Source organism: Orcinus orca, chromosome 14, assembly GCF_937001465.1.
Source record: "Orcinus orca chromosome 14, mOrcOrc1.1, whole genome shotgun sequence".
NCBI classification, from domain to species: Eukaryota; Metazoa; Chordata; class Mammalia; order Artiodactyla; family Delphinidae; genus Orcinus; species Orcinus orca.
In genome coordinates this window covers 36,806,950-36,830,471 of record NC_064572.1, presented here as the reverse complement: position 1 = coordinate 36,830,471, position 23,522 = coordinate 36,806,950, and the positions used below count along the sequence as shown (strand labels likewise).

The window sequence follows — 23,522 nt, the reverse complement described above, 5'->3', positions numbered from 1 at the left end:
TCCTGCTCCGTCATTCTATGTGCCAATCTTTCCCAGTCTGACGGCGAGCGAACGCCCATCCAGTGCCCCTGCTTACCCTGGGATGGGCCGAGCACCCACAGGAAGTGTGGGCTGTGGGTTCTGAGAGAGGCAGGTGACGCCATGGAGACCTGCGTCCTAAGCTGAGCTCTGCCCCAGGATATAAACCTCCTCTTCCCCAGCCAGGGGCTCAGTTTCTATCTGTGTTCTCCAAACTGCTGTGATTTGCATATCAGTATCATGATTTCTGCTACATCTGTATCCAACTTCATTACTTACTACTTTCTTCCGATCAGCTCCTCTTTCCCCCTGACTAATAACATTTGTGAAAGCGGGGGTTTGATGTGCTACAAACATATTCCATACTCATTAAAATAAGCAACGATTAAGATGAGCATATGCTCGCTCGCGCTCCAGTACAGAATAGGGCAGAGGTTAAAAAGTGTGCTCTGGAGGCAGGCGGCCTGAGTTGAAACCCCAGCTCTGCCACGTTACCACCTGGGTAGCTGACTTCCCCAACTGCCCTTTGCCAGCTTCCTCATCTGCAAAACAGGAGAATGGCCCCTATTCGCATGTATTAAAGACTCAGTGCCTGCACAGAGTGGGTGCGGCGATTTCACCCACCCACGCTGCTAAGTGTGGTCATCGTTCTCTGTCCTCACCTGCCCTCTCATATTCGCCGCTGACACTGCTGGTTTCCAGGATGCCCCTTTCTTTGGGCGCCCCTTCTAATTCTCCTGCAATGGCCAGGGCCCTGTCCTCAGACTGCTTGGTCTCCCTCCCGTCTCCCTCTGAAGGGACCTCTTGCAGTCCCAGAGCCTCAAACTCCTTCGACCCACTCATAGTTCCCAAACTGCCATCTCTAGCCCAGACCTCTCCTGGCCTCTGGCCTCGCAGACCCGTTGCCTACACGGTATCTGTGGCTCAAGGCTCCTGACTTCCTTCCCTCCTAAAGCCTACTCCATGCACAGCTTCCCAGTCTTGGTCAAGGGCCCCCTCCCCTCTTCCACTGACTCAGCAGGAACAAACCCCGTGTCATCCCTGACTCCTTTCTCTCTCTCACACTCCACGTCCAGTTCATTGGCAAACAGGGCCAGAATCTGAGCGCTTCTTGCTACCTGCCCCTGCCAGCTGGTCCCGGCCACTGTCACTTCTCCCCTGGAGTTACTGCGGCAGCCTCCTAACTGGCTTCCTGCTCTGCCATTGATCCCTTCTCTCTTCTCAACACAACAGCCAGGACACTCACAGAACCTAAGTCAAATCACATCTCTCCTTCACTCAGAGCCCTCCAATGGCCTCCTGTTTTATTCAGGGTAAACACCTAAGTCCATGCAATTGTCATCAGGGCTTCCTACCGTCTCTGACCTCACCTCCTCCTATGCGCACTCACTCCATCTACTCCACCTCACCAGCCCCCTTTACTGTTTCTCGGTTGCACTGGGAACCCCATGCTCAGGGCCTTTGCACCTGCAACTCCTCCATGTTTTGGTTTTTTTTGCTGTACGCAGGCCTCTCACTGTTGTGGCCTCTCCCGTTGAGGAGCACAGGCTCTGGACGCACAGGCTCAGCGGCCATGGCTCACGGGCCCAAACGCTTCGTGACATGTGGGATCCTCCCGGACTGGGGCACAAACCCGTGTGCCCTGCATCGGCAGGCGGACTCTCAACTACTGCACCACCAGGGAAGCCCCCTTCATGTTTTTAACTCAAATGTCATTACCCCAGTGAGGAATGCCCCCAGCACCCTCCGACACCTTTATCACTTCCTATCCTAGTTTCGAACTTATTCTTCTCTAAAGATTTACCAACTGGTACAGATTGTATTTGATTTTTGTTTACTGCCAGGCTCCCCAAACAAGGTGAACCCCCTGAGAACAGAGATTCTGCAGGGACACCTACTCCATGACCTGGCACGTGGCAGGAGCTCAGTTTATATTTGTTGAAGGAAAGAGTAAATAAGTGTTACTTAGTACTATTAATTTTTTATGCCACACTTTGGAAACCACTGGGTCAGGTGCTCTTGAAGGCTCTCTCAACTCTAATGTTCCACATTATAGCAGATAAAGAGACCAGCCAACAGGAGGCTCCCATTTCTCTAACCTCCTCCCTTGCTTTCCTGCAGAACGGGATGCTTGCAGACTCAGGAAATCCGCTGATAATATCTTTTAAATCTCCACCAGGGGGCTCTTTCAAGGAAGTGAAAGGCCCATGCAGAGCGGAACTGCTAAGTGTTCCTGCAAGCTGTTTCCTGCCATACCTCATCTGACCTCATTACCTGGCTGCAGGGAGGCCGGGACTGCCTTACCTGCCACCAGGTGGGCCCGGCTCCGGGAGCACAGAACTGCATTGAACTTGGACTCATCTGTTCCGAGGCGATTCTCTCCAGCTGCATAGAGCTCCTGGACAGAAGAGGGACAGATAGACATGCAATGCAGACCTCACCCCAGACTCCAGGCCCAGGTCATGGAGGAGAGCTGGGCAGAGTCTCCAAGCCCTACAAGCCCAGAGGGGAGGGAAAGGGGGGCAGGGCCCCAGCTGAGCCCCATTCACTGTGCTGAAGTAGACACCACCCACACATCCTCTCACTAAGCCAGGAAAGCCAAGGCCGCTGGGGCCCAGGACAGGCAAGGAACAGCTTTAACCCAACAAGGGAGCAGCAGCACAGAGGAAAACATGGGCTTGAGACCTAGCTCTTCCACCCACTTGCCACGGGACTCTAGGCAGGCTACCGGCCCTCTCTGAACTTCAGTTTCCTCATCTCTAAAACGCAAAGTTGGATTAGATTCGGGGTCACAAACCTGAAAGCCCAAAGGGGCCAGCTGGGTAACTTAAATGCAGGAATCAGGCCAGCTGTAAGGCCAGAGTGGTGGGGACCACGGGGACCATGCAGAGAGGCAGTTACTTCTCAGCCGAGTACATGAGAGGAACAAGGCTCACAGCTGCCTGATCCATTTTTCATGAGGAACCAGAAACCCAGATATCTACGTGAAATTTCTCAATCTTTAAAAGCAGTTTCCCTATCTATAAGCGGGAACACATGAGACAATAATTATAACAACAACTGATAGATCGCAGTTATGGATGTGGGATTTTATGTGACAGGTGCTTGCCTGCCGTTTCACTGCATACACTGTTATGTTTGCAAATGGGGAGAATTTGCACTTTCCTGTTCGGTTTTTGAAGGTTTGAGCCCAATCTATTTGCCAATTTGCAACCCTTGTACCAGATGGCTCAAAAGAGCCTTCCAGGCCTCAGATAGCAGCTCTTGGACCTGAAGGCACTGATACTTGAGGGCAGAAGGTGGCCATCAGGGGCTCAGAGACCCCACAGGTCGAGGTGAAGCCGAGCAGGTGAGGCCTAGGAAGGCAGAGCAGTAGGCACGAGACCCTGCAACCGAGGCAACTTCTGCCTCAGCTGGGAAAAGGCCTGGACAGGAAACAGAAACCGGAAGATCCCCACTGGGGCAAGAGCTGGAGCCCAGGACTCTGAGGATATCCAGCCCTGAGTCCAGTTATAGGAATGGGTGTCCCAAGCCAGGGAGACGTTAAGTGAGCGGTCTGGGACCAGGGCAGAGGCAGGCACCGTCTGGGCACAGAGAGTGAGCCCTTGCCCAGACTCTGCCTCCAGGTTTCTCTGGACACAATGCTCAACCTCTCTGGGCCTCAGTGTCCTTACCTGGAAAGCAAATGGGCCAGACCAGAAGAGTGTTTCTCTTCCAGCCCTTACAAGAGGGCACTACGGAAGTCCTCTGACATATGACAGAGACAAGGAGCCTACTGGCAGCTCCTGGTGAATGCAGCGCCCTGGGGGGCGGGAGCAGTGAGGTGGGGAGAGGCACAGCCAGCTCCATCCCACCAGGAAGCCAGGGCTCTCTCCAGCCAGAACTGCTATGGTCTGAATTCATTAGTGGGAAACCCAAACTCCTCTGGAGAGGCACTCGGACTCCTGAACCAAGAGAGGAAACAGCCAGAGACTGTTCCCCTGAGAAACTCACAGCATCTGGAATCCACTCCTTATCTGTTGCTCTTTCAATCCCAGAACCCCTCCCTTGTGACACAAGAAAGTGGAAGACACTCCCCTGCTCAGGAAGCCAGGTGAGCGGCCACCACACTCACTTGCACATCTCTCTGGACGAGCGTCATGTCCACGTTTGTGCTTTCATCCCGGTTTCCCTGAAAGGAAGCAGGCTGTGAGGTCAAGGTCACTCCTTGGAGCCGCACCCCTCCCTCCCTGTTCCTCCTCCCCATGGCCCAGAGATCCACCTCTCCCTGCTGTGGGCCCGATCTCTGCCCTGGGAAAGGTACCTGAGAGAGAGAGATGAGGAGCCGCTGGAAGTGCCCTGACGTGTCGCTCCGAATGGCCTCCTCCAGGGTCTTTTTGAATTCTAAAAGGGAGACACAGGAAAGGGCTGCCCTGTAGCCCAGTGGACCAAGCTGCGCACTGCACACAGTTAACAGTGGGCTCTGGCATGAGGAGACAGGTGGCCCACGTGGCCCCCAGGAACAAACAACCGGAGATCAGGAGGGGCTGTGACTTCCGGGCTGACCTGGCCCCAACCTCGCCCAGGAGGTTTACCCCAGCGCCCTCTTACCTCAGTCACCTGCTCCAGTGTAAACAGCAGGCAGGCCTGGGTCTGGGAGGGAATCCCAGTGTGTTAGGGGTGGCAGGAGATAACGAGGCCAGGAAGGAAGAGAGGCCCTGGGAGAGGGTGTGGCCAAGGCCCTAAAAGCACAGGGTTCTGCAAGGGGCAGAGGGCCTGGGGCCAGCCTAACCTGTCTTGTAGACTCTGTTCAATTCCCGGATGTGCTCATTGCTGCGGGAGGCCAGGATCTCGATCAGGCAGGCTTCATCAGTGCCTGCCCCCTGGGAGGCAGAGAGCACAACAAAGCACAGGCTTGTTACAGCCTCCTCCCTGGCACTCAGAATCCCCCGGGGCACAAACCCCAGAGACAGAGGCCACAGACACAGACTCGCCCATCATGCTGCTGCTGCGGCCCGGGCCTGAAGCAGCCAGCCTCCCCTCTGCAGTCCTAGGAAAGTACCAGTAATGACAGCAACACGGTGATAAGTAGAGATCATGGGAAGGAACATCCCCATTCCACCCGCCAGGACACTGAGAATTAGAGAAGTGTAGTAACCTGTCCAAGGCCACACAGTAAATGGTGGGGTTGAGAGGTGGACCTGGATCTGTTTTATTCCAAGTTCAGCCCATGAATGAGATGAGAAGCAACTGAGAAAATGGGTTTAAAGCGAGAGCATGACATGTGGGAAAACGTGAGTCCTAGAGTGGACCGTGGAGCATCTGGAGACACCTAGGAGAAGGCAACAACATCGAGGATGGAAGAGATGAGCGAGTCAGGGACAGTGAGGAGGCAGAGGACAGGGTCAGTAGCCTGGTTTCTGTGTCAGGTTGAATCTTGGTTCTGCTGGTCACTAGCTGTGTGACCTTGGGCATGTCACTTCACCTCTCTGCGCCTCAGGTTCCTTGACCATAAAATGGAAGTGATATTGCAGGCAGACAGAGTAGGGTGTCCCCAGAGCAAGAGAACCAGGAATGGCTTTCTTGACATAAGAGAAACCATTTTTAGCCTAAGCTATCTTGTGATCTAAGCCTGGCCACAGTACTTGCCCTTAAAGGAACAAAAGAACAATAGGAAAGACAACAAATCAGATGTAAAGACTCCCAGCTCTGTTTCAATGGTAAAAACTAGCCTGAAGCACTTTCTTGAGCTGTTGGCAGAATTTAAACCCCCTTGGGCACTCAACCACCAAATCAACTGGAACCTAAGGGATGAAGAGGTTGGCCTTTTCAAGTTTGGACTCTGTGCCCCTTCATGAATATGCATGTGCCTTTAGCTTAAAACTTCCCCAGTTTTGCAGTTCCGGGAGATACGGCTTTGGGAAAGATCCCCAATGTTCTTACTTGCTGTAATAAATCTTTCCTTGCCTCGCTCTTTGGCTTGGCTGGGTCTCTTGACAGCCACAAAAAGGCGAACCCAGTTTCAGGTAACATCTTCGTGGGGGCAAGAAAAGTCACTGTGCCTATCAGGCCCCTGAGGAATGTTAGATTCCTTCTGCGGCACCTGCTCAGTTCACAAGGACTCCCCTGTCTGTGGGTGTGGCTCCTCCCCATCCACAGGACACCTGCTGGGGGTCTTGGGAGCCACAGGACTGTACAAAACGTGCAGGACCCTCCGCTTGGTCATAACTGATTGAACTAGGGGGATACTAAACCCAAAGGAAGCCCATCAGAACCTGCCCCCATTTGGAATTTGAACCAAGGGGCAGCTGGCCTCTTCTGTAGCTGGATCTCTGACAGGTACATGGAGAGGGGTCGACAGGGATGCTGTGCTAAGGAAGGAGAGGCACAGAAGCAGATGGAAGAATGAAGCAGACACTCAAGAAGCAGCAGAGATGAGAGAGAAAGTCTGCCCGGCCCCCGGCCCTCGCCAAGCCAGGCTGCTGTTCCGCTTAAGCTCCTCAAGTGCAGTTTCTGTTATCTGCTAACAACAGAGTCCTAATGAATGAGGATACAATCCACACCTCCCACTCTTATCACTGCATCACTAGCTCCCTCTGCAACCCCAGCTCCCCAGCCCCCACCGTGTTTTTAAGGTGGAGAGACTTAGATGCTCCCTGATGACGAATGACGCCTCATTTGCCTCTTGGGGGAGCCACCAGAAGTTCCCCTTCCTACAGCATTTGGACTCCAACCGGGAGGGCCCAGGAGCCGCGCTGACAACCGTAGCTAATAAGTGAGCGAAGACACACCACGTGACCCAGGCCTTTCCCGGGACAGCCCACACGGGTACACACACACACACACACACACACACACACACCCATACACACCTTGATGGCTTCCTTTATCTCATAAGCATCAAAGAGGACCGGGGTCTTCATCAGGGCCAAGACTGTCTTCTCAAAGTTTCCTGACAGTTCAGATTTCAGATCTTTGATCAAATCCTGATTGGACATTCAGACAAACAAACAAAACCTATTTTCAGAATCCACAGGAGGTGACCAATAGGGACAATATCCCAGATCCAGGGACCAGCAGCATCTGCAGAAGAGCCAAACCTCAGGCCCCAGCCAGACCTGCAAAATCAGAGCTTGCATTCAAACCAGATTCCGAGGGGACTCATGGCCATTCAAGTAGGAGAGGCACCGGGCCAGAACACTAGCCTACATGTACCCAGTGGTTACCTACCTAAAGATCTGAAAGCCCCCAGAATCAAAATACGGCCCCCGTGCATTTGTTCAGTACTTAAAGCCTCTTCCTTCGAAGGGAAATAACTTGCCCATGGTCTTGGTGAGTCGTGCACAGCCAGACTGGAGCCCAGATTCCTGGGCGCCTCTCATCAAACCTCAGTACCCTGTGGACTCTGGAATTTCTCCTTCAGAGCATCCTTTGCTTCTAGAAGATGCCATCAGCTGAGAGACAGCAGGAAATGCCCTAATGTGCCTTATGGTTTGTCCAGGAGATCCAGACCCACTAGGCCCCAAGGAAAAGCAGGAGTAGGGCTGTGCTAGAGGATATGCCTTAAGTCAGGAGGGACCCCCCCCCCACCCCGCCATCTCGCCAACACTCACCTTCCCATAAGCTGTCTTGAAGGACAGGAGGATCTGCTGCCGCTGCTTGTTGGAGCGACTCCCCAGGCAGTCAGTGATGGCCTGCTCATCAGTCCCTGGAGGAAGGAGAGGTGGGAGTGGGCAGGGCTGGGGGTTGTGGGGATGCTCTGCGGCTACAGACTTTCCTGGCCTGGGTCTTCCAATTCTCCTGGGCATCCCAACTGCACCCCCATATCCACCTTCTCTTCCTCCACCACTGGGGCCAGGCTGCCTCCACCCAGCGACCCCAGCCCACAGAGCCACTGTGTAACTGCCTAGGGAGTCGGGGGTGATAGGACTCGCACCACCTGGGGTCTCTCACCAAAGCCCTTCATGGCCTTCCGCAGGACCTCGGCGTCTCGCAGGGGGTCAAACCCAGGAGCATCTGTGATGGTGCCTCGGTTTCCAAACTGCTCAGACAGACAGACAGCAAGAATGCTATATCCCCCAGACGTGAGACTACCTGCCCCAGACTCTGGAAATGACCTTTCCTCTAAAACTTGGGGTACCTGAAGGAGCCTGCAATCAACAGCACAGGGGACTCGACATTGAGTCGGCCTAACGTGACCATTACCTGTCCTGGCACTGAAACGTCTGCCTGGCTCCCGTGGCTAGGAGCCCACCTAGAACTGAGTCCTGATGCTGAAAATCTACCCTATGCCTGGGTCCTCCAGGCCTGGGCCCGGGCTCTTGATGAAGGGGAGGCCTCGGGAACAGGGGTGCGGCCTCTCCTCAAGGCCTCAGCACCACAGCACACATCAGGGCTTCCCTAGCGGGCCTGCTTAGTCCACCTTTGTGCACACGAGAAACAGGTGTTCCCTCTGTGATGCAGGTGTCCAGCCTTCACGATGGGACATGCAGCCCAGCTACCTCTCGGACTAGTTCTCATTTCCCGGCACTGTTTTCCGGACTCTACGACCCGCCTGCCTGCTGGGCTCCTTCCTGACATGACAGCCACACTCCAAGCAAACTTCATTTTTCCTGCCGGAACTCTCCCTCGGTGGATTGTCTAGTACAAACTGGTTTTAACAGAGGTAAGGAGACAAGCTGAGAGAAAAGAATAAGGGGGAAGGCAGAGGGAGGCTGCAGCGCAGGGCAGGGGTAGGGGGACGTGTGGGTGTGAGGGAGGGAGGGGAAGGGACCCTCTGACTAAAAATAGTAGTCAACCACATACCACTAGCCCTGTGCTTGGCTGGTTTCGCTGTGTAACCATGACAATGAATTCTAGGCTCTGCAAACATGAACTGCTCTCCAAAACGAGCCAAGAGCAGCCCTGAAAGAACTGCCAACAATCTTCCCTACCCAAAGGAGCTGGTTTTAAGAATCCTCTGAAGCTAGTCTGGGAGGGCACATCCGGGGGATTGAAAACTAAGAGCCATTGGGCAAAGGCCTTGAGACCAGTTCTTACAAAACCCAGGCCGTAAATAACACCAGACGAATGAAGAGTACCCGGAGGCATTCAGACCCAGCTCCCACAGGGACCATCTAACAAGCTGGGACAAAGACAGTAGCTCCCTAGGTCCTCAGGCGCACAAACAGGGGATGGGGAGTCTGTGAGGAAGTGACGCTGAAAACTACAAGTTAGAGCTGGAGGACCTAGTCCTCCCCTGTCCCCTGCACGGTCCCCAGCCCTGCTGGCAGAGGACACTGGGCCACATGTCTCAGGCCCTCGGAGCCAGGCCTGGACAGAGAGTAGCACAAAGTTGGCACTCACCTGGGCTGGGGGCACAGCAGGGGTGACGGTCCCGGACCCAGTGTACCCTGGGTAGCTTGGCACCGGCTGCTGTCCCGGAGGTGGCACTGGCGACTGCCCAGGGTAGGTCATGGGCGGCTGTCCAGGGTAGGCCCCCGAGGGCTGCTGCCCAGGGGGCGGCATGGGCTGGCCTGACACAGGGGCCCCTGGGTATTGCGGATACGAGGGCATCCCAGAGGGTGGGTTTCCTCCAGGGGGCGGGTACATTCCATATGGAGGAACAGGCTGCTGGGCGGAAGGGGAATGCCCAAAACCCCCCGGGGGGACGGGAGGGTAACCGCCCCCAGGGGCCCCCGGGTACAGGTTTGGCACGTTGGCTCCTCCGAACGTCCCGGACATGTTGGCAGCCTGAAAGTCCACGAAGCAAGAACCTTAGACTAACAGCCCCTGAGGGGCACAGCCATACTCCGTCCATCTGCCCTTCCCCGCCCTGAGCCCTGCAGCGGGCACCCAGGAGCCACACTCAGCTCAAGCCAAGTCCGAGCACCACCAGCTTCTCAGCAAGGCCCACCTTGCCCACCCACCTTGTGCTACACGCCCTCTACCTGCACTGCTGACCCCCTTTACCTGCCCTGTGCCCAAAGAACCCACACTTGCTCTAACACCACACCGTTTCCTTATGCTACTGCCTGTCCCTTCCCAGTGGATGGTTAAGTACTCCCAGACTGGGATTTTTCTGTCTCCAGCGCCTAGAATGGGCCAGGCACAAATTAGACTGTGGAGTGGCTACACCGCTTACACTGAGCACACATGTGTTTTTAGAGGATAAAATATGCTACTTTACAAGCAAATCAACAAGAGTAGCACGTGCGTCCGTGCTGCCAGGCACCTGCTGCCAGGCCCAACCAGGAGAGTCATCCACGTGTACCAGCAGCCCCCGCACGCGAGTGGCCACCTGCACAGGGCACATACGTGCACACACAGGGGCACTCCCTCACCCCTCTATCCCTACGCTGAGCTCATGCAGAAGGTGCTCGATGCATACTCCACGAAGGCCCCACCCCTACCCAATCCCCCAGAGCTGAAAGGGACCTGGAAGACCATGTGGCCCAATGCATTCCCCCACCGCTCATTTTACAGACGGGAAAATCAAGATGCAGAGAGGGACAGTGAGCCGGTGAGAGCCCCGATGGAAACTGTCATGTCCCAAGATATAGCTCAACACCCTCGGTGCCCACAGATACACACGCACGTGCACACACCACCCCCCCTGACACCACGGAAGCCAGCAGCCTTTCTCCCTCTGGCCACGCCGGTGTGGCCCCCGGGGCAGCCCAGCAGGAGGGCTGGACTCACCATTCCCGAGAGGTAGTCCTGGTTGAACTGCCCTGCGTAGGTGGCCACGTTATCCAGCCCGATGGGGGGCATGTTGGGTGGTGGGTAGCCAGCACCTCCCCAGGCACCGCCACCTGAAAGCAACACCGGGCCTGTCAGCGCCCCTGCGGCTCCCCAGCAGGACAAGGCAGAGACATCAAGCTCCCAGGTGGTCGGAGGGGAAGCCAAGCAGAGCCGTGGACAGTCCTATATAGACCACACGGCAAACACTCGGGCAACAAAGTCTAGCCAGATCCCGCTGCCAGAGGAAGGGAGGAGGGAACCTTCAATTCGGTGTTCAGCAAACACTCCCAAGACTCTCTGTGGATATTAAGGTAGGAGGGCCAAGGGCAGACCTGCCCTCCTGGGCTCACCCCTATGGAGTGGGAGTATAGACATAAAGACAGGTCACTCGGGGACACTGTGCCAAGCCCAGGGCAGCGGCAAGCTCAGGGATCACTGAGAGTCCACGGTGATGGAGAACCATGGCGGGGGCGGGTGGGCGTCGGGGTGGGGTGTCCTGCCAATCTGGCTGTGTGCTGTCATCACAAGTCTGTAAGGGGCAGGGAGAGGCAGGATGACAGGATGGAGGGAGACAGGGCTCGGTTATGGAAAACAGACACCTGTCCTTGTCAGGGGACAACAGGGGAACAGCAGTAAAGACCCCCAGCTCTGAAACCATCGGGACCGGGGTATGTGCCCCGGGACAAGGCACTCAACCACCCTGGCTCAGTTTCCTCAGGTGAAGTGGGGATAATTGGTGTTTGCCTCAAATTGCTGTGAGGAGGACTAAGAGAGTTAATGCCGGGCAGGGCTTAGCTGGGAGCCCGGCGAGCATTCATATGTTACAGCTGTCACCATGACAAGCAGCACGGCAGCTAGGCAGCTAGCATCATCCTGCGGGCTGTTGGCCTGTTAGATGCAGCCCTGTCCATGACAGCGAAAAGGCCCTGAGGGCCCCGTGTTTGGCTTTCCAGCCCCAGGGCTCCGGGATACTCAGGACGGAGCTCTCCCGGAATCGCCCGCCTGCTCCCTCTCTTGCTGCTCAGGTGATGACAGAGGTGGCAGTGGTAGGACATGGGTGCCTGACCAGCTGGCGCAGCCTCCCTGCTATCGGGCCACAGGAGCAGCTGCAGCAGTAACGTCTGACCCTTAGCAACTGCCTCCACTTCCTCCCTCTGCAGGGGCCCTGCTGCTGGGAAACCACACACCTTGAGCACAGGGCAAGAGAAGCGACAATGGGCAGTCGTCACCTAGCAGTGCTCCAGAGGACACTGTGCCAGAGGCTTTACCTGGCTACCGTGTTCTTGTCTGGGCCAGCCCAGGGATGGAGGTGCTTGAAGCCATTTGCAAAGGAGAAAATTGAGTCTCAAGAACGGTACACGTTTGTCTGCTGCTATCAGCTAATACGGCAAGAGATCGGGGCCTGGCCTGGTCCTGGCTTTCCAGAAGTGGCTTCAAACCCTGACCTCGCCTGGCCCCAAGGTCCAAGCTCTTCTCCAGCCCCTCCCCTGCCTGGCTGCACTGTGGGGGTCCAAAGGGAGCAAGGAAATAACTGGAAAACACCATCACTCCTCCCCTCTCCACTCCTGGGCCCTGAGCAGAGCGGGCGTTCCCTCCCTCGCCTGCCCCAGACCCTCTTACCTGGTGCAGCGGGCGGGTAGCCGCCTGCGGGCGGGGGGTAGCCTGGGTAGCTCATGGTTAGATCTGAAAGGAAAGAGGAAAGTGTGTTCAGGCTCTGCCGGGGGCTCTCACCAGTCTTGCCGGAGAACAGTGTCAGCCGCAAGCTGGCCCTTGCAGGAGGAGCTGCATCAGGCCTGACCCATGGCGGGCAGCCCAGCTCACCCCGTACCTGCTGGGCCCCCGCCAGCAGCAGCAACCGGGGGCATTACAGGATTCACCACCCATGAACCAGTGAGTTTCCCTGAAAACCCCTTTCACCCAAGCTCCATTCCCACTTCTGCTGACAAGGGATGCAGCACGTGTGAAGCTCTTCTCCCACCTCATTCTCAGGGGGTCCAGGTCTATTTGCCGGTATCTTCTTTATCACCATCCATCCAGCAACAGGGAAAGCCAGAGCCCCTATCTCCCTGTGCCCAACCTACAGACCCCAAGCTATACACAGCGGCCTCCAAATTGGCTCTGCCCCAAACTACGGTTTTTGTTCTCCAACCTCTGGTTCACCAGGCAAGGGAACGGGGTATGATATCATCATTCCTAGAAACAAGGAGAGACCTCAGGAGGGCTCATCTGATCGAGGATCCGGAATCAGGACAAGTGAGGGAGCACAATCCTGTCCCTACAGATGGGGCAGATGGAGCTCAGAAAGGTAAGTGACTTGCAGATCAGTAGTAAGGGAAGGAGAAAGGCCAGAACCTAGAGCTCTTACCTGTTGGTGATGGTGTGATATCTGTTCTCACAAAGTCCCTCTCTGTACAGATCCCTCTGCCGTGTCTCATGTTAGTTGAACTGCCCAGGAGGGACACAGATCTGCCGTAACACCACACACTGTCAGGCAACCTGCCTACTCTTGCTAATCAGTGGCTGCTGCTGTTTGAGAGGCATCCAACAATCAGTGAGAGTGAGGAAACCTACGGGCCCCCTTAACAATCACACCTGCTGACCCTAGGTTAGCTGCTCTCTTCCCAGGCTGGGTCCCAAGCTAGTTCTCAAACTGCAGTGTGCATCAGAACCACCTGGAGGGCTTGTTAAACACATTGCTGGGCTCCACCCACAGGGTTTGAGTCAGTAGAACCAGAATTTGCATTTCTAACTAGTTCCCAGGTGCTAGTCCAAGGACCCCACTTTGAGAAACACTGCTCTAGACGCTGTTAGTCACCTACAAGACTCTGGCTGCCTTTCACAGCTACACTGGCGAACTAGGCATGCTGTTTCCAAGGAAGCTGAAGGGCTTCCTCAAGGTGCCACCGGTCCCCATGGGGTGGGTCTGGGTTCTCAGCTCTGTGGGCATGGTAATTTGTTTGGGTCAGTGGGTCCCACTGGTGACTGCAATGGGAGGCCGGATGATGGCCTAGTGACCTTGGAGAGAGCTAGAACTGGCGACCTGCGGTGTGGGCCAAAGGCCCTTTCCCAAGCACGCTGTCACGTGGTGACTGAGGTCCCTAGTGGTGCTTTCAGTCTGACCCATCTGCCAGAACCCTCGGATGTCATTGTTGAGGAGATACCCTGGGGAGGCACATGATGGATGGGCCAGGAACTTTCTGATGGAAGAAAGAGAAACCGGCCCTCAGAAAAACAGGGGGAGCTGCAGCCGTGCTCCTGACACCTTTGTCTCTGGAGACCACCTCCCAGGAGAACGAGCCCAAAGGCCCATCCACAGTCAGATGGAAAAACAAAACAAAAGAGCTGGATACTACCCTGTTCCATATGCCAAGATAAAACCTCAGCCAGACCAAAGTTTAAGCATAAGAAGTACCCTTATCCCCAAGGATGAAATTAAATTTCTGCGTAAGAAACAAGTAACGAAAACAACATAAAGACTAGGGAAGTGACAAATTTAGGAAAAATGTTTTATGATAAGAAAAAGACCAATAACCTTTATAGAAACTCAAATGATGCAAACAATTACAGAAAAGGAACTACAGATATTCACCCTCACTAATATGCTGACTTGCCAGTTAAAAATAGAGATGTAGAAATTAAACATGACACACGCTTTGACTCAGAAGCTCTACTTCTGGAAGTCTGTTTCCCAGACACACTAAACTGCGGCATCTGCCACAACAGCAAAAAGGAGCCCCCAGATATGCACCAGCGAGAGGCTGGTTAAGTAAATCAAGCAGATCCACACGAGGGATACTCCGCAGCTTTTTCAGAAATAGCCAGCTCTGTAAGCGGTGATTTGAAACGATCGCCATTATTAATCAAGGTGTAGTGCTGTGTGTACGCTAACTTCGTTTAAAAAAAGAAAATGTACAAATTTAGTGCTGTACACACACACACACACACACACACACACACACCCATCCCTGGAATGTTAAACAAGAAACTGGGTAACACTGGTTGCCTCTGGAGGGGAAAACTGGAATAGAAATGAAGCTCACTGTTTATATTTGCATCTCCTGCCACATGCATGTATGCCAATTTAAAAAAACAACTTTAAAAAAGGCCCAATTCAGGTGGGGATTTCTGAGCTCACTTGAGGCCGTGCTGTTCTTCCAAGATTTGAATAACTCACACAGGGTCCATTCAGTGCAAGGCTGCCCAGCTCTGAGCCTGGGGTTGGCATTATTATATAAATATACCGTGGGACTCGGACCTGAAGGGACTGCTAAGGTTCCCGGCCTGGGGCAGGACCGCAGGCCAGCCTCAGCCCGCTCACAGGGTGATGGTGCTCATTCCCAGAGTTCCCTGACGATGCCCCCAGGACCCCATCTTCACCTCTCCCCAAGAGACCACCTCCAGTCTTCTCATTTTTCTCCCACCATTTCCTGCCTGAAATAGCTTCGCGTCTGCGACCCACTCCGTTCTCCTTCTGAGCTCTCTTGGGAACCAAAGGCCCCAGGGGTGACTGGAGAGCACAGGGCAGTAGCTCCGCCCCTCCCCCCCCCACCTCCCCGGATGGGTAACACTTGAGTGTTCTGGACAATGGAGACGGGATGCTGATTCCTGTTAAATTTCTCTCTTCCATTCTGCCCATCGTCACTCTAGCCTACTGAGACCTGCCATCCTGACCAACATCAAGCATCTTAGCACTCTCTCTCAGCTTTCTTTTATATCCACCAATCGGGAAAGCATGGCATTTGCGTTCTTCCAGGCGAGTGATACAGAAAGAGCACTCCTGAACTGTCGCTGCCGACCAACTCCCAGCCCGACATCAGCCCACCCAGGACCACGCGGGTACAGGCGTTCAACCAGCTACCAGGCCACCTAACTCTACCACAGCCCGACACCTGTCTCCTCATCTTGTTCACAACAGTACAAAGAGGGCCTCCATCAAATGAGAATGCTAACGCGTCACCCCGGGCCTAGAGCCCTCCAGCTTATCCGTCTAATAATCCCCAGGAGAAAAGCAAAGGCAGCCGGAGAGCCTGGTTCGACCTTCGGATGCCCTAGTGCCCACCTCGCCCCTTCGCAACGACCACATGTCCCAGATCAGCACGCAACTCTGACTCCCAACATCTACAGCCTTCCCCGCTTTTTTGAAAATTAAGAAATCTGCTCATGGCCCAGTCTTTGGGTAACTCTGGCCTCCACTGTTTCTCAAAAGAGGCCACCAGCAGGGCCCGCTGTCCTTGGCGAAGTCGGCCTGGCACGCTGGGGTGCTATATCCTGATTCAGAGGGGAGCTCGGGCAGGGCTTGGAGGGGAGGGCCTCATCTTCCCCTCCCAACTCTGTCCAACCCTCACTCTTCACGACAGAAGGGAACTCCCTGGGTTATAATCCAGCAGATCTGCTTTCTCTGTGGCATCTACGAATATCACACCTTCTGTGATGACCAATGCCTTCCTCCTACTTCTGCCCTTTAAGAAAGAAAAAAGGTGCCTGGGTGGGATCCTTCACACAGTGGACAGGCCGGGATTCTGACCGGCTGGGCACATCCCCGTTCCATGTTGGCTCTGGTCAGAGCACTCTGTCTCGGGACTCACTGGAGAGGGCCTCCAAGTGCCGCAGGCAGCTGGCCTCTTCGGGGACTGCTCCAGTTCCTAGAAACCAGCCTGCACGGAACTTCTGGCCTCTGGTCCCGCTTCTCTTGGGGCACGATGCAGCACAGATGCCACCCTTCCTTCCTCACTGGGACCATCGACCTGCACCTGTATGCCTGATTTCATCCAGCTGTGGCCCTCTCTGGCTAAACTGGTGCTTCTCAAACTTCAGTCTGCAAAACAATCACCTGCTGGACTTGTTTTAACCCAGGTTGTTGGGTCCTGCCCCCACAGTCGCTGCAAGGGTAGGTTTGAGACTTGTCCAAACATGCTGATGCTCCTTGACTCTGGACTACACTTTCTGTAGCACCACTTCATCACGCGTGAGAATCACCTGGACAGCTTGCTAAAAATGCCGAGGCTTTTTTTTTTTTTTTTTAGAAAAAACACATGACTTTATTATTCCCAGCACAAAGGGCAGGTCTTCGCAAAACGAGGGGGCAAGTTCTGACGGCAGGGAGGAGTCCCCTACTTGCCGGCAATGAGCGGGTTCCGCAGGACCACAATGACCGAGTCCCCACGCAGGAACAGTTTTGAGATGTAGTGGTCCTTGTTGACTGGCTTGGACTTCTTCTTGCCCTTGCCACTCTTGGGGACTTCGGTCCACATCTCCTTCACGTTCTCGAGCACCATGTTGCAGTGCCTGTCGAAGGCCTTCACACGGCCCAGGAGCTTCTTGCTGTTGTGGCAGTTGATGAGCACTTGGGTGTTGTTCTTGACCGACTGGGTGAGCACGGAGAGTGGCCCTGTGTTAAACTCCTCCTCCTCCCGCTTCTGCAGCTCCTCCGGGGTCATCTCACTCTTGGGCTTGTTGAGGAGGCTCAGGATGGCGATGGTGGTGGCCGCACTCTCAGTGCCGAGGCTTTGGCCCCAATCATTCTGGGCCCTTCAGTCTGAAAAGGGTCCAGGAATCCGAAATATAAACAAGCATCCCGTTCCCACCTCCAGGGATTCTTTTTAATTTATTTATTTTTGGCTCCATTGGGTCTTCATTGCTGCGCGCAGGCTTTCTCTAGTTGCGGCGAGCGGGGGTTACTCTTCGTTGAGGTGCGTGGGCTTCTCATTGAGGAGCACGGGCTCTAGGCAGGCAGGCTTCAGTAGTTGTGGCACACAGGCTTGGCTGCTCCACAGCATGTGGGATCTTCCTGGACCAGGGCTCAAACCCGTGTCCCCTGCACTGGCAGGCCGATTCTTAACCACTGCACCACCAGGGAAGTCCTGCAGAAGTTCTGATGTAACTGATTCTGTGCTCCACACTCTAGGAAACAAACTTTCCTTTAAGGTACTTCGACACTTTCTAGCTTATTCTATCTAGCCTTTATTCCCAGCAGTAAACTCTGAGGATAAACACCAAACCTGGGCATCCCAAGATCCCATGAGACCAAGCCTCAGTTTCCTAGGTGAATGTTAAAAGCATACAGCAGGTACATAGGGGGCTTCTCAGGGACTGTAAAATGGCCTGTTCCCTAAAACTGTGTACATGTACACAAGAATACCATTCAATTTCAAGGGCTCCGCAAAGGCCCTAGCCAGAGTCCCAAACACAGGAATCTAGAAATTGTTGTGTTGGGAGAAGAGGCAAAATCACCCAGAACAAGAGGCACCTCACTACCCTGACCTAGCCACACACCCCATAATGGGGAGTCTTCTTGTTCCCCCAACCCCCACAGTGGGAGATGGCAAGACGGGCTGGACGATGCACTATGCACATCTTCTGGTGTCCTGCCTCACTTCCAGGGACATGGAGGAAAAAGGATGGTGGCAGGGCCATGCCTCACACAAGGATATAGCACTGTCCTCCCCAGAGGGCCAGGTGGGGACACAGCTTACAGCGGGCTAACACTGAGAGGAGGCAGAGACCTGGACGCATCTCCCAGGGCCAGAAGTTGCACGGCCGTGAGACCTCCCGCCCCAGTGACCAGCAGCAGACCAAGAGGGCCTGGACTAGGGTGGACGCTTTCATGGGATGACCCCTCCACCGGCCTTCCCAGTCTGGGGGCTAGAGTATTTGTGCTAGTTTTTTAACATTAAATCCTCAATCTGTGTTTATGCAAAAATTTAAATGTAGAGTTTAAACCATGCAGCTCAGATGATCCTTGCTGGTTTCTTTTTAAAAATAAAAGGAAGAGAAGACAAGCTACAGAACGGAAGAAAATGTTTAAAAAGACACATCTGATAAAGGACTGTTATCCAAAATACAGAAAGAACTCTTAAAAACTCAACAATAAAGTACACCTGAAACTAACACCAGATCGTAAATCAACTATACTTCAATTAAAAAGAAAAAAAAAAAGAAAACTCAATTAAAAAATGGCAAAAGACCTGAACAGATATTTTGCCAAAGAACACATACAGATAGCAAAAAAGCATATGAAAAGATGCTTAGGGAATTGGAAATTAAAATAACAATGAAATACTACTACACATCTATTAGAATGGCCAAAATCCAAAACACTGATGACACCAGATGCTGATGAGGATGTGAAGAAACAGGAACTCATTCATTGCTGGTGGAAGTGCAAAATGGTGCAGCCACTTTGGAAGGCAGTTTGCAGTTTCTTACAAACTAAACATACTTACTCTTAGCATATGATCCAGCAACAGCACTCCTTGGTATTTACCCAAAGGAGCTGAAGACACACATGGACACAAAAACCTGTACATGGATATTTATAGTGGCTTTCTTCATAACTGCCAAAACTTGGAAGCAACCAAAATGCCTTCAAAAGGTGAACGGATAAATTGTGGTACATCCAGACCATGGAATATTAATCAGCAGTAAAAGAAATGAGCTATCAAGCCACGAAAAGGCATATTATTAAGTGAAAGAAGCCAGTCTGAAAAGGCTGCGTACTGCACGATTCCAACTGTATGTCATTCTAGAAGTAAAACTGGAGAAGTTAAAAAATCAGTGATTACCAGGAGTTAGGGGGAGGAAGGGATGAATGGGCAGAGCACAAAGGATTTTTAAGACAGTGAAGCTATTCTGTACGACACTAAAATGGTGGATCCATTAGTCAAAACCCATAGAATGTACCACACTAAGAGTGAACCCTAATGTAAACTATGGACTTTGGGTGATAATGCTGTGTCAATATAGGTTCATCAATTGTAACTCTGATGTGGGGTGATGATAGTGGCAGAGGTGGTGCTGTGAACCTAAAGCTGCTCTAAAATATAAATCACATTTAAAAATAAAAAATAAAAGGAATACAAACACACTGTAGGGAAATTCAAATGGAACAGAAAGGCACAAAGAAACAAAGTTCATTCTCCCCTCTAATCCCCTATTCAAAGGTGCCACTGAGCAGTTTCCTAAGTATAATTCAAGACAAAACACACGCACACATACACACAAATGTAAATGCATAAATGTATGTATATATATACAGTTTATGTATGTTCGTGTATACATATATGTATAATTTTTTAAAATACAAGGAAGAAATTTGCTTATCTGCAAACTCTCCTTGCTCCAGTGCAAAGCTAGGTTTGGGCAGGCTAAGGTGTAACCGGTCAGCCACATGCCTTCCTGGCCCACCTCCAGTACCTGGCTGCTGGGAGATGAAGGATTAGCCAGCCCTGAGCCGGTCTGAGCAGCTCCTGACCGCCATACACTGCCCATCTCTCCAGGGTCATTGCTGAGAGGCAACAACCCAGAGCAGGGCGCAAATGGGGCCCAAAGCAAGACTATTTAAGGTAGTCAGTTCCAAGAATGTTGATATGGAAAAGGTCCCCGATCAGTGACCTGGAGCCAGGCCCTCACCTCCCCAGACCTCGGATGTGACAGGGGGCTTCACCTCTTGGGGCTCTTCCTAGTTGGATTTTAGGACTCCTGAAGGGGACACCTCTTCAGGTTTTCACCCCAATCCTAGATTTACAGACTTCCTAAATGCCTACGCTGGAAGGAAACTTGAAGATTATCTAGTTTCTAACCACCTTGGTTTTGGAGCCAAAATATGCCAGGGACACCGTTTACTCAAGTCACAAACACATGGGGAGAGGGTCCAAGGTAGAACTCAGCCTGCTGGGAGCAAAGCCTGCCTACCTTTCCCTAAGAGGGTCATACTGCAAAACCTGTGACCATTTCAACCTAGGCTGGGCTGGCTTGTTTGGTGGTCCCAACCGGTCCTGCCACTGGTGACCTAGTTTAAGACCCCTCCTCCAAGGACAGTGCAATGACTGCTTTGAACTGCGGTCAGCCAAGGACATTCCTCATGGCCAGGAGGTTCCAGAAACCCTCAGGTGCCTCGGCTCCCACCACCTCCCTCTCCCCATACCTACAGGGACAGGAGGAGAGAAGCCTGGCACAGCCCAAGCTCTGCCACACACAGTCCTTCAAAGTCGTGCTCAGGTCTAGCCTGGACTCCCATCTCCAGCTCAGCCTTGCCAAGCAAAAACAGGCAGCATGAGGTAGAGCTCAGTGCTTCCTGAACTGTGTTCCCCGACACCAGCTTACATCTTATGAGTTGAGAATTTACCAGGTGCCCAGTTAAAAAAGAGAAAGAGATTAGTTGTCCAAAAACTTTGGAAAACGCTGCCTACGACATCCCCTTCCGGAAAAGTGCCAATACTTAATAGGATAATAAAGGCTCTGAGAAGTCCTGTAACAAAGGTGCCTGCTTAACTTTTTCCCTCAATTTCCCAAACTTACTAGGCAATAATAATAATAGTTAACATTTATCGAATACTTATTATGTACTAGGCACTGTGTTAAGTGCTATACATGGAACAGAACTTTACAACAACTCTATAAGACAAATACTAAGATTATGATCTCTGTATTAGAGATAAGGAAACTGAGGTATGGAGAGATTATACAAGTTGCCCTAGGTTACAGCTAGTAAATGATAAGCCAGGATTCAAGCCCAAGCAGCCAGGCTCCAAGGCTCAGGACTTTTACCCCTACGCTGTACTTCCTCACATGGCCCACCAGTCCCAGACGCTAGGATTTCAAAGACCAAAACTTTAAAAACACTGGTTGATGGAATACAACAGACCTAGGAAGCAGGACACCAGGTTTCCCCGTGATCCCGAGCATCTCACTAAAGGCAGTCTAGGGTGGTGGGAGGAGCGTGAACTCTGAAGCCAGATGTGGCCCAGGCTCGAATCCCAGTTCTGCTCCCTAAGAGGTGCGTGGTCTTGGGCAGGTTATTTAACCTTTCTGGGCTTCAGTTTTCCACAACTGTTAAATGTAGATAGTAACAGTTTAACATCAAATATGTTCTCATGATATCATTTAACCTTTCATTGTATCAGTTTCCCCAAGATAAAATAGCAAACAGGATTAGAGGGTCCCAGAGGACCCTGGGCCATTTGATAATACACAGGATGAGAAATGTGGGAGCAGGGAGGGCACAGGGTGGAGAGCTGGGGGTCAGAACGGTGTGAAGAAGGGCAGAGGACAGGAGCAGTAAAGTCAGCTGGTTCCTTCTCCCACACCAAGCCCAGTGCAGCAGCAGATCCTGGACGGGAATGGCTGTGCTGTATTTTCCAATCTCCACGAGGAGAAACCACCAACAGGAAACTGGCAGTGTTTTCTTTCCAACCCTGCTGCAGGCCTGGGTGCCCTGGAGGCTTGGTCCAAGCTCCAGGAAAAAAAGGGGGTGGGAGGGATGGAGGAGGAAGCACCTTTGAGAAGGCCTTTGGAAAAGAAACCTGCCCGGGAGCAGGGCCTCAGCCTGCACAAAGCTCCCAGGAGCCTGCTGTCCGCATGTCCACCCTGGGACAGCCCTGAGAGAAACCATATTCTCTGCTCTCAGTGGCCTTTCCAGACCAGGTCGTGGGAATGGAGAAGGAGTGAGGAGGGGGCGAGGCAGGAGGGAACACCTTCATGGAAAAGTACCTGCAGGCAGACAGGGAGATTTCACAGCAGGTCTCTCTACTAACTCCTCCACGGCACAGCCCTGGCAAACCTGGGTCACTCCAGCTCATCGGGAGAGACCCCTGTGGCAGGTGCCCATACCAAACAGGCTTCCGGAAGAGCCAACACTTAACCAAATGCCAATCCCGATTCAGGATTTCTGAGGACTGGAAAGCAGCCACAGAGGAAGTAGGTGAACCCAGGTATGGTGTCAGTATTTGGCGACAACCAGGCCCAAAACATGACGGGGGCTCAGCTGCGGTTCTTGTAGTCGCCAAGGTTCTTGTGACAGACACAGTGGCAGTGAAAGAAAAATCCCCCCACCTAAGTCCAAGGTGTGGCCAGGACCTGAGGAAATACCCCCCTCCCCACACACCCCTTTCCCCTTCCCCAAATACGGAAACCGTGGTTTGTTTCTAAGTGCAGCTCAGGCTTGGGGAGGCAGGTCTGTGTCTGTCAGTTTCACCACTTCCGGTGGGGAAGCTGCTGGCAATCACACCACCTGATCAGAAGGGGCTCCTCGGGACCAGCGGGTGTAAATCAAGCACAAGCCCCAGAGCACTAGAGGCCTCCCGGCTGTCCCAGACTTAGCGCTCAAGTCCCTCCAGTTCCTGCAAACTCCAATCCAAGCGCTGTTCCTCCAGGATCGCCTGGGCCCACAGGGGTGCACCTCACTCCAAGCTCGGCGGCAGGTACTGTCTGCACAATGAACCCGTCAGAAGCTCAGCTGGAAAGGAACTTGGGGAGCTCCTTCTCTGAACCCCTCCCTTGTCTGGGTGGGGAAGGGGAGGCTGGGTGGCTCATCCAGGTCACACAGTCTAAGCATCACCAACACTGGGTCTCATAACATCCAACCCCAGGTCCTCCGTAGGTCCTTCTACCACCTCCAATTACTCTCTTTCCCACACTCTAAACCAGTGCCCCCACCTTTGCACAACCCACACTCCCCCATCAAGAGCTCTGTCGTATGAATTTTACCCACAGCCCACACAGCCTTGATAGAATCTTCTAACACTGCTGCTGGGCAACCAGGGAGAAACACAGGGTCCAATGACAATGGTTCCAATTCTAGCTCTACCACTTGCTGGCCGTTTGACCTTGGGCATGTTGCCTAACCTCTTTGAGCCTTTCTCCTTAAAACTGGGGAAAGTACATTCATCTTACTGTGTGGTGGTGAGGATGTGATGCACTGATACACGCATATAAAGCTATCCATCATGTAGCTTATTAGTATAGAGTAGGTGCTCAGTTAATTTTAACTTACTCCCTAAGGAGCATTAGCTTGGTAGGTAGGGTCT

The 23,522-nt window shown here is 53.0% G+C and overlaps 2 protein-coding genes across 4 annotated transcripts in view; both read right to left on the bottom strand.

Annotated features, from left to right (window-relative positions):
* The window catches only part of ANXA11 (annexin A11), a 41,887-nt gene that overhangs the window by 4,847 nt on the left and 13,518 nt on the right, over positions 1-23,522 (bottom strand). Inside the window, exons 1-11 of one of the 3 annotated variants that reach the window (XM_049696864.1) lie at positions 13,085-13,108; positions 12,340-12,402; positions 10,678-10,790; positions 9,343-9,729; positions 7,951-8,038; positions 7,611-7,705; positions 6,870-6,983; positions 4,790-4,880; positions 4,322-4,401; positions 4,133-4,189; positions 2,323-2,416 (exon numbers count right to left, since the gene is read on the bottom strand). In XM_049696864.1, coding sequence (XP_049552821.1) covers positions 2,323-2,416; positions 4,133-4,189; positions 4,322-4,401; positions 4,790-4,880; positions 6,870-6,983; positions 7,611-7,705; positions 7,951-8,038; positions 9,343-9,729; positions 10,678-10,790; positions 12,340-12,394 — 1,174 coding nt within the window. In that variant the 5' untranslated portion in view covers positions 12,395-12,402; positions 13,085-13,108. Of the gene's footprint in view, positions 1-2,322; positions 2,417-4,132; positions 4,190-4,321; positions 4,402-4,789; positions 4,881-6,869; positions 6,984-7,610; positions 7,706-7,950; positions 8,039-9,342; positions 9,730-10,677; positions 10,791-11,069; positions 11,093-12,339; positions 12,403-13,084; positions 13,109-23,522 lie in introns of those variants that run through there. The other 2 variants (XM_004273032.4, XM_049696866.1) reach the window with 2 other exon arrangements.
* LOC101269313 (small nuclear ribonucleoprotein Sm D2-like) lies at positions 16,362-17,279 on the bottom strand. Its single transcript, XM_033433989.2, has one exon. It carries the CDS (start codon positions 17,154-17,156, stop codon positions 16,830-16,832), a length of 327 nt encoding a protein of 108 aa, XP_033289880.1. The 5' UTR covers positions 17,157-17,279; the 3' UTR covers positions 16,362-16,829.

What these genes read in the sequence shown, in the direction of transcription:
- LOC101269313 (XM_033433989.2), bottom strand. Translation starts at nt 17,156, where the DNA reads ATGACCCCGGAGGAGCTGCAGAAGCGGGAGGAGGAGGAGTTTAACACA.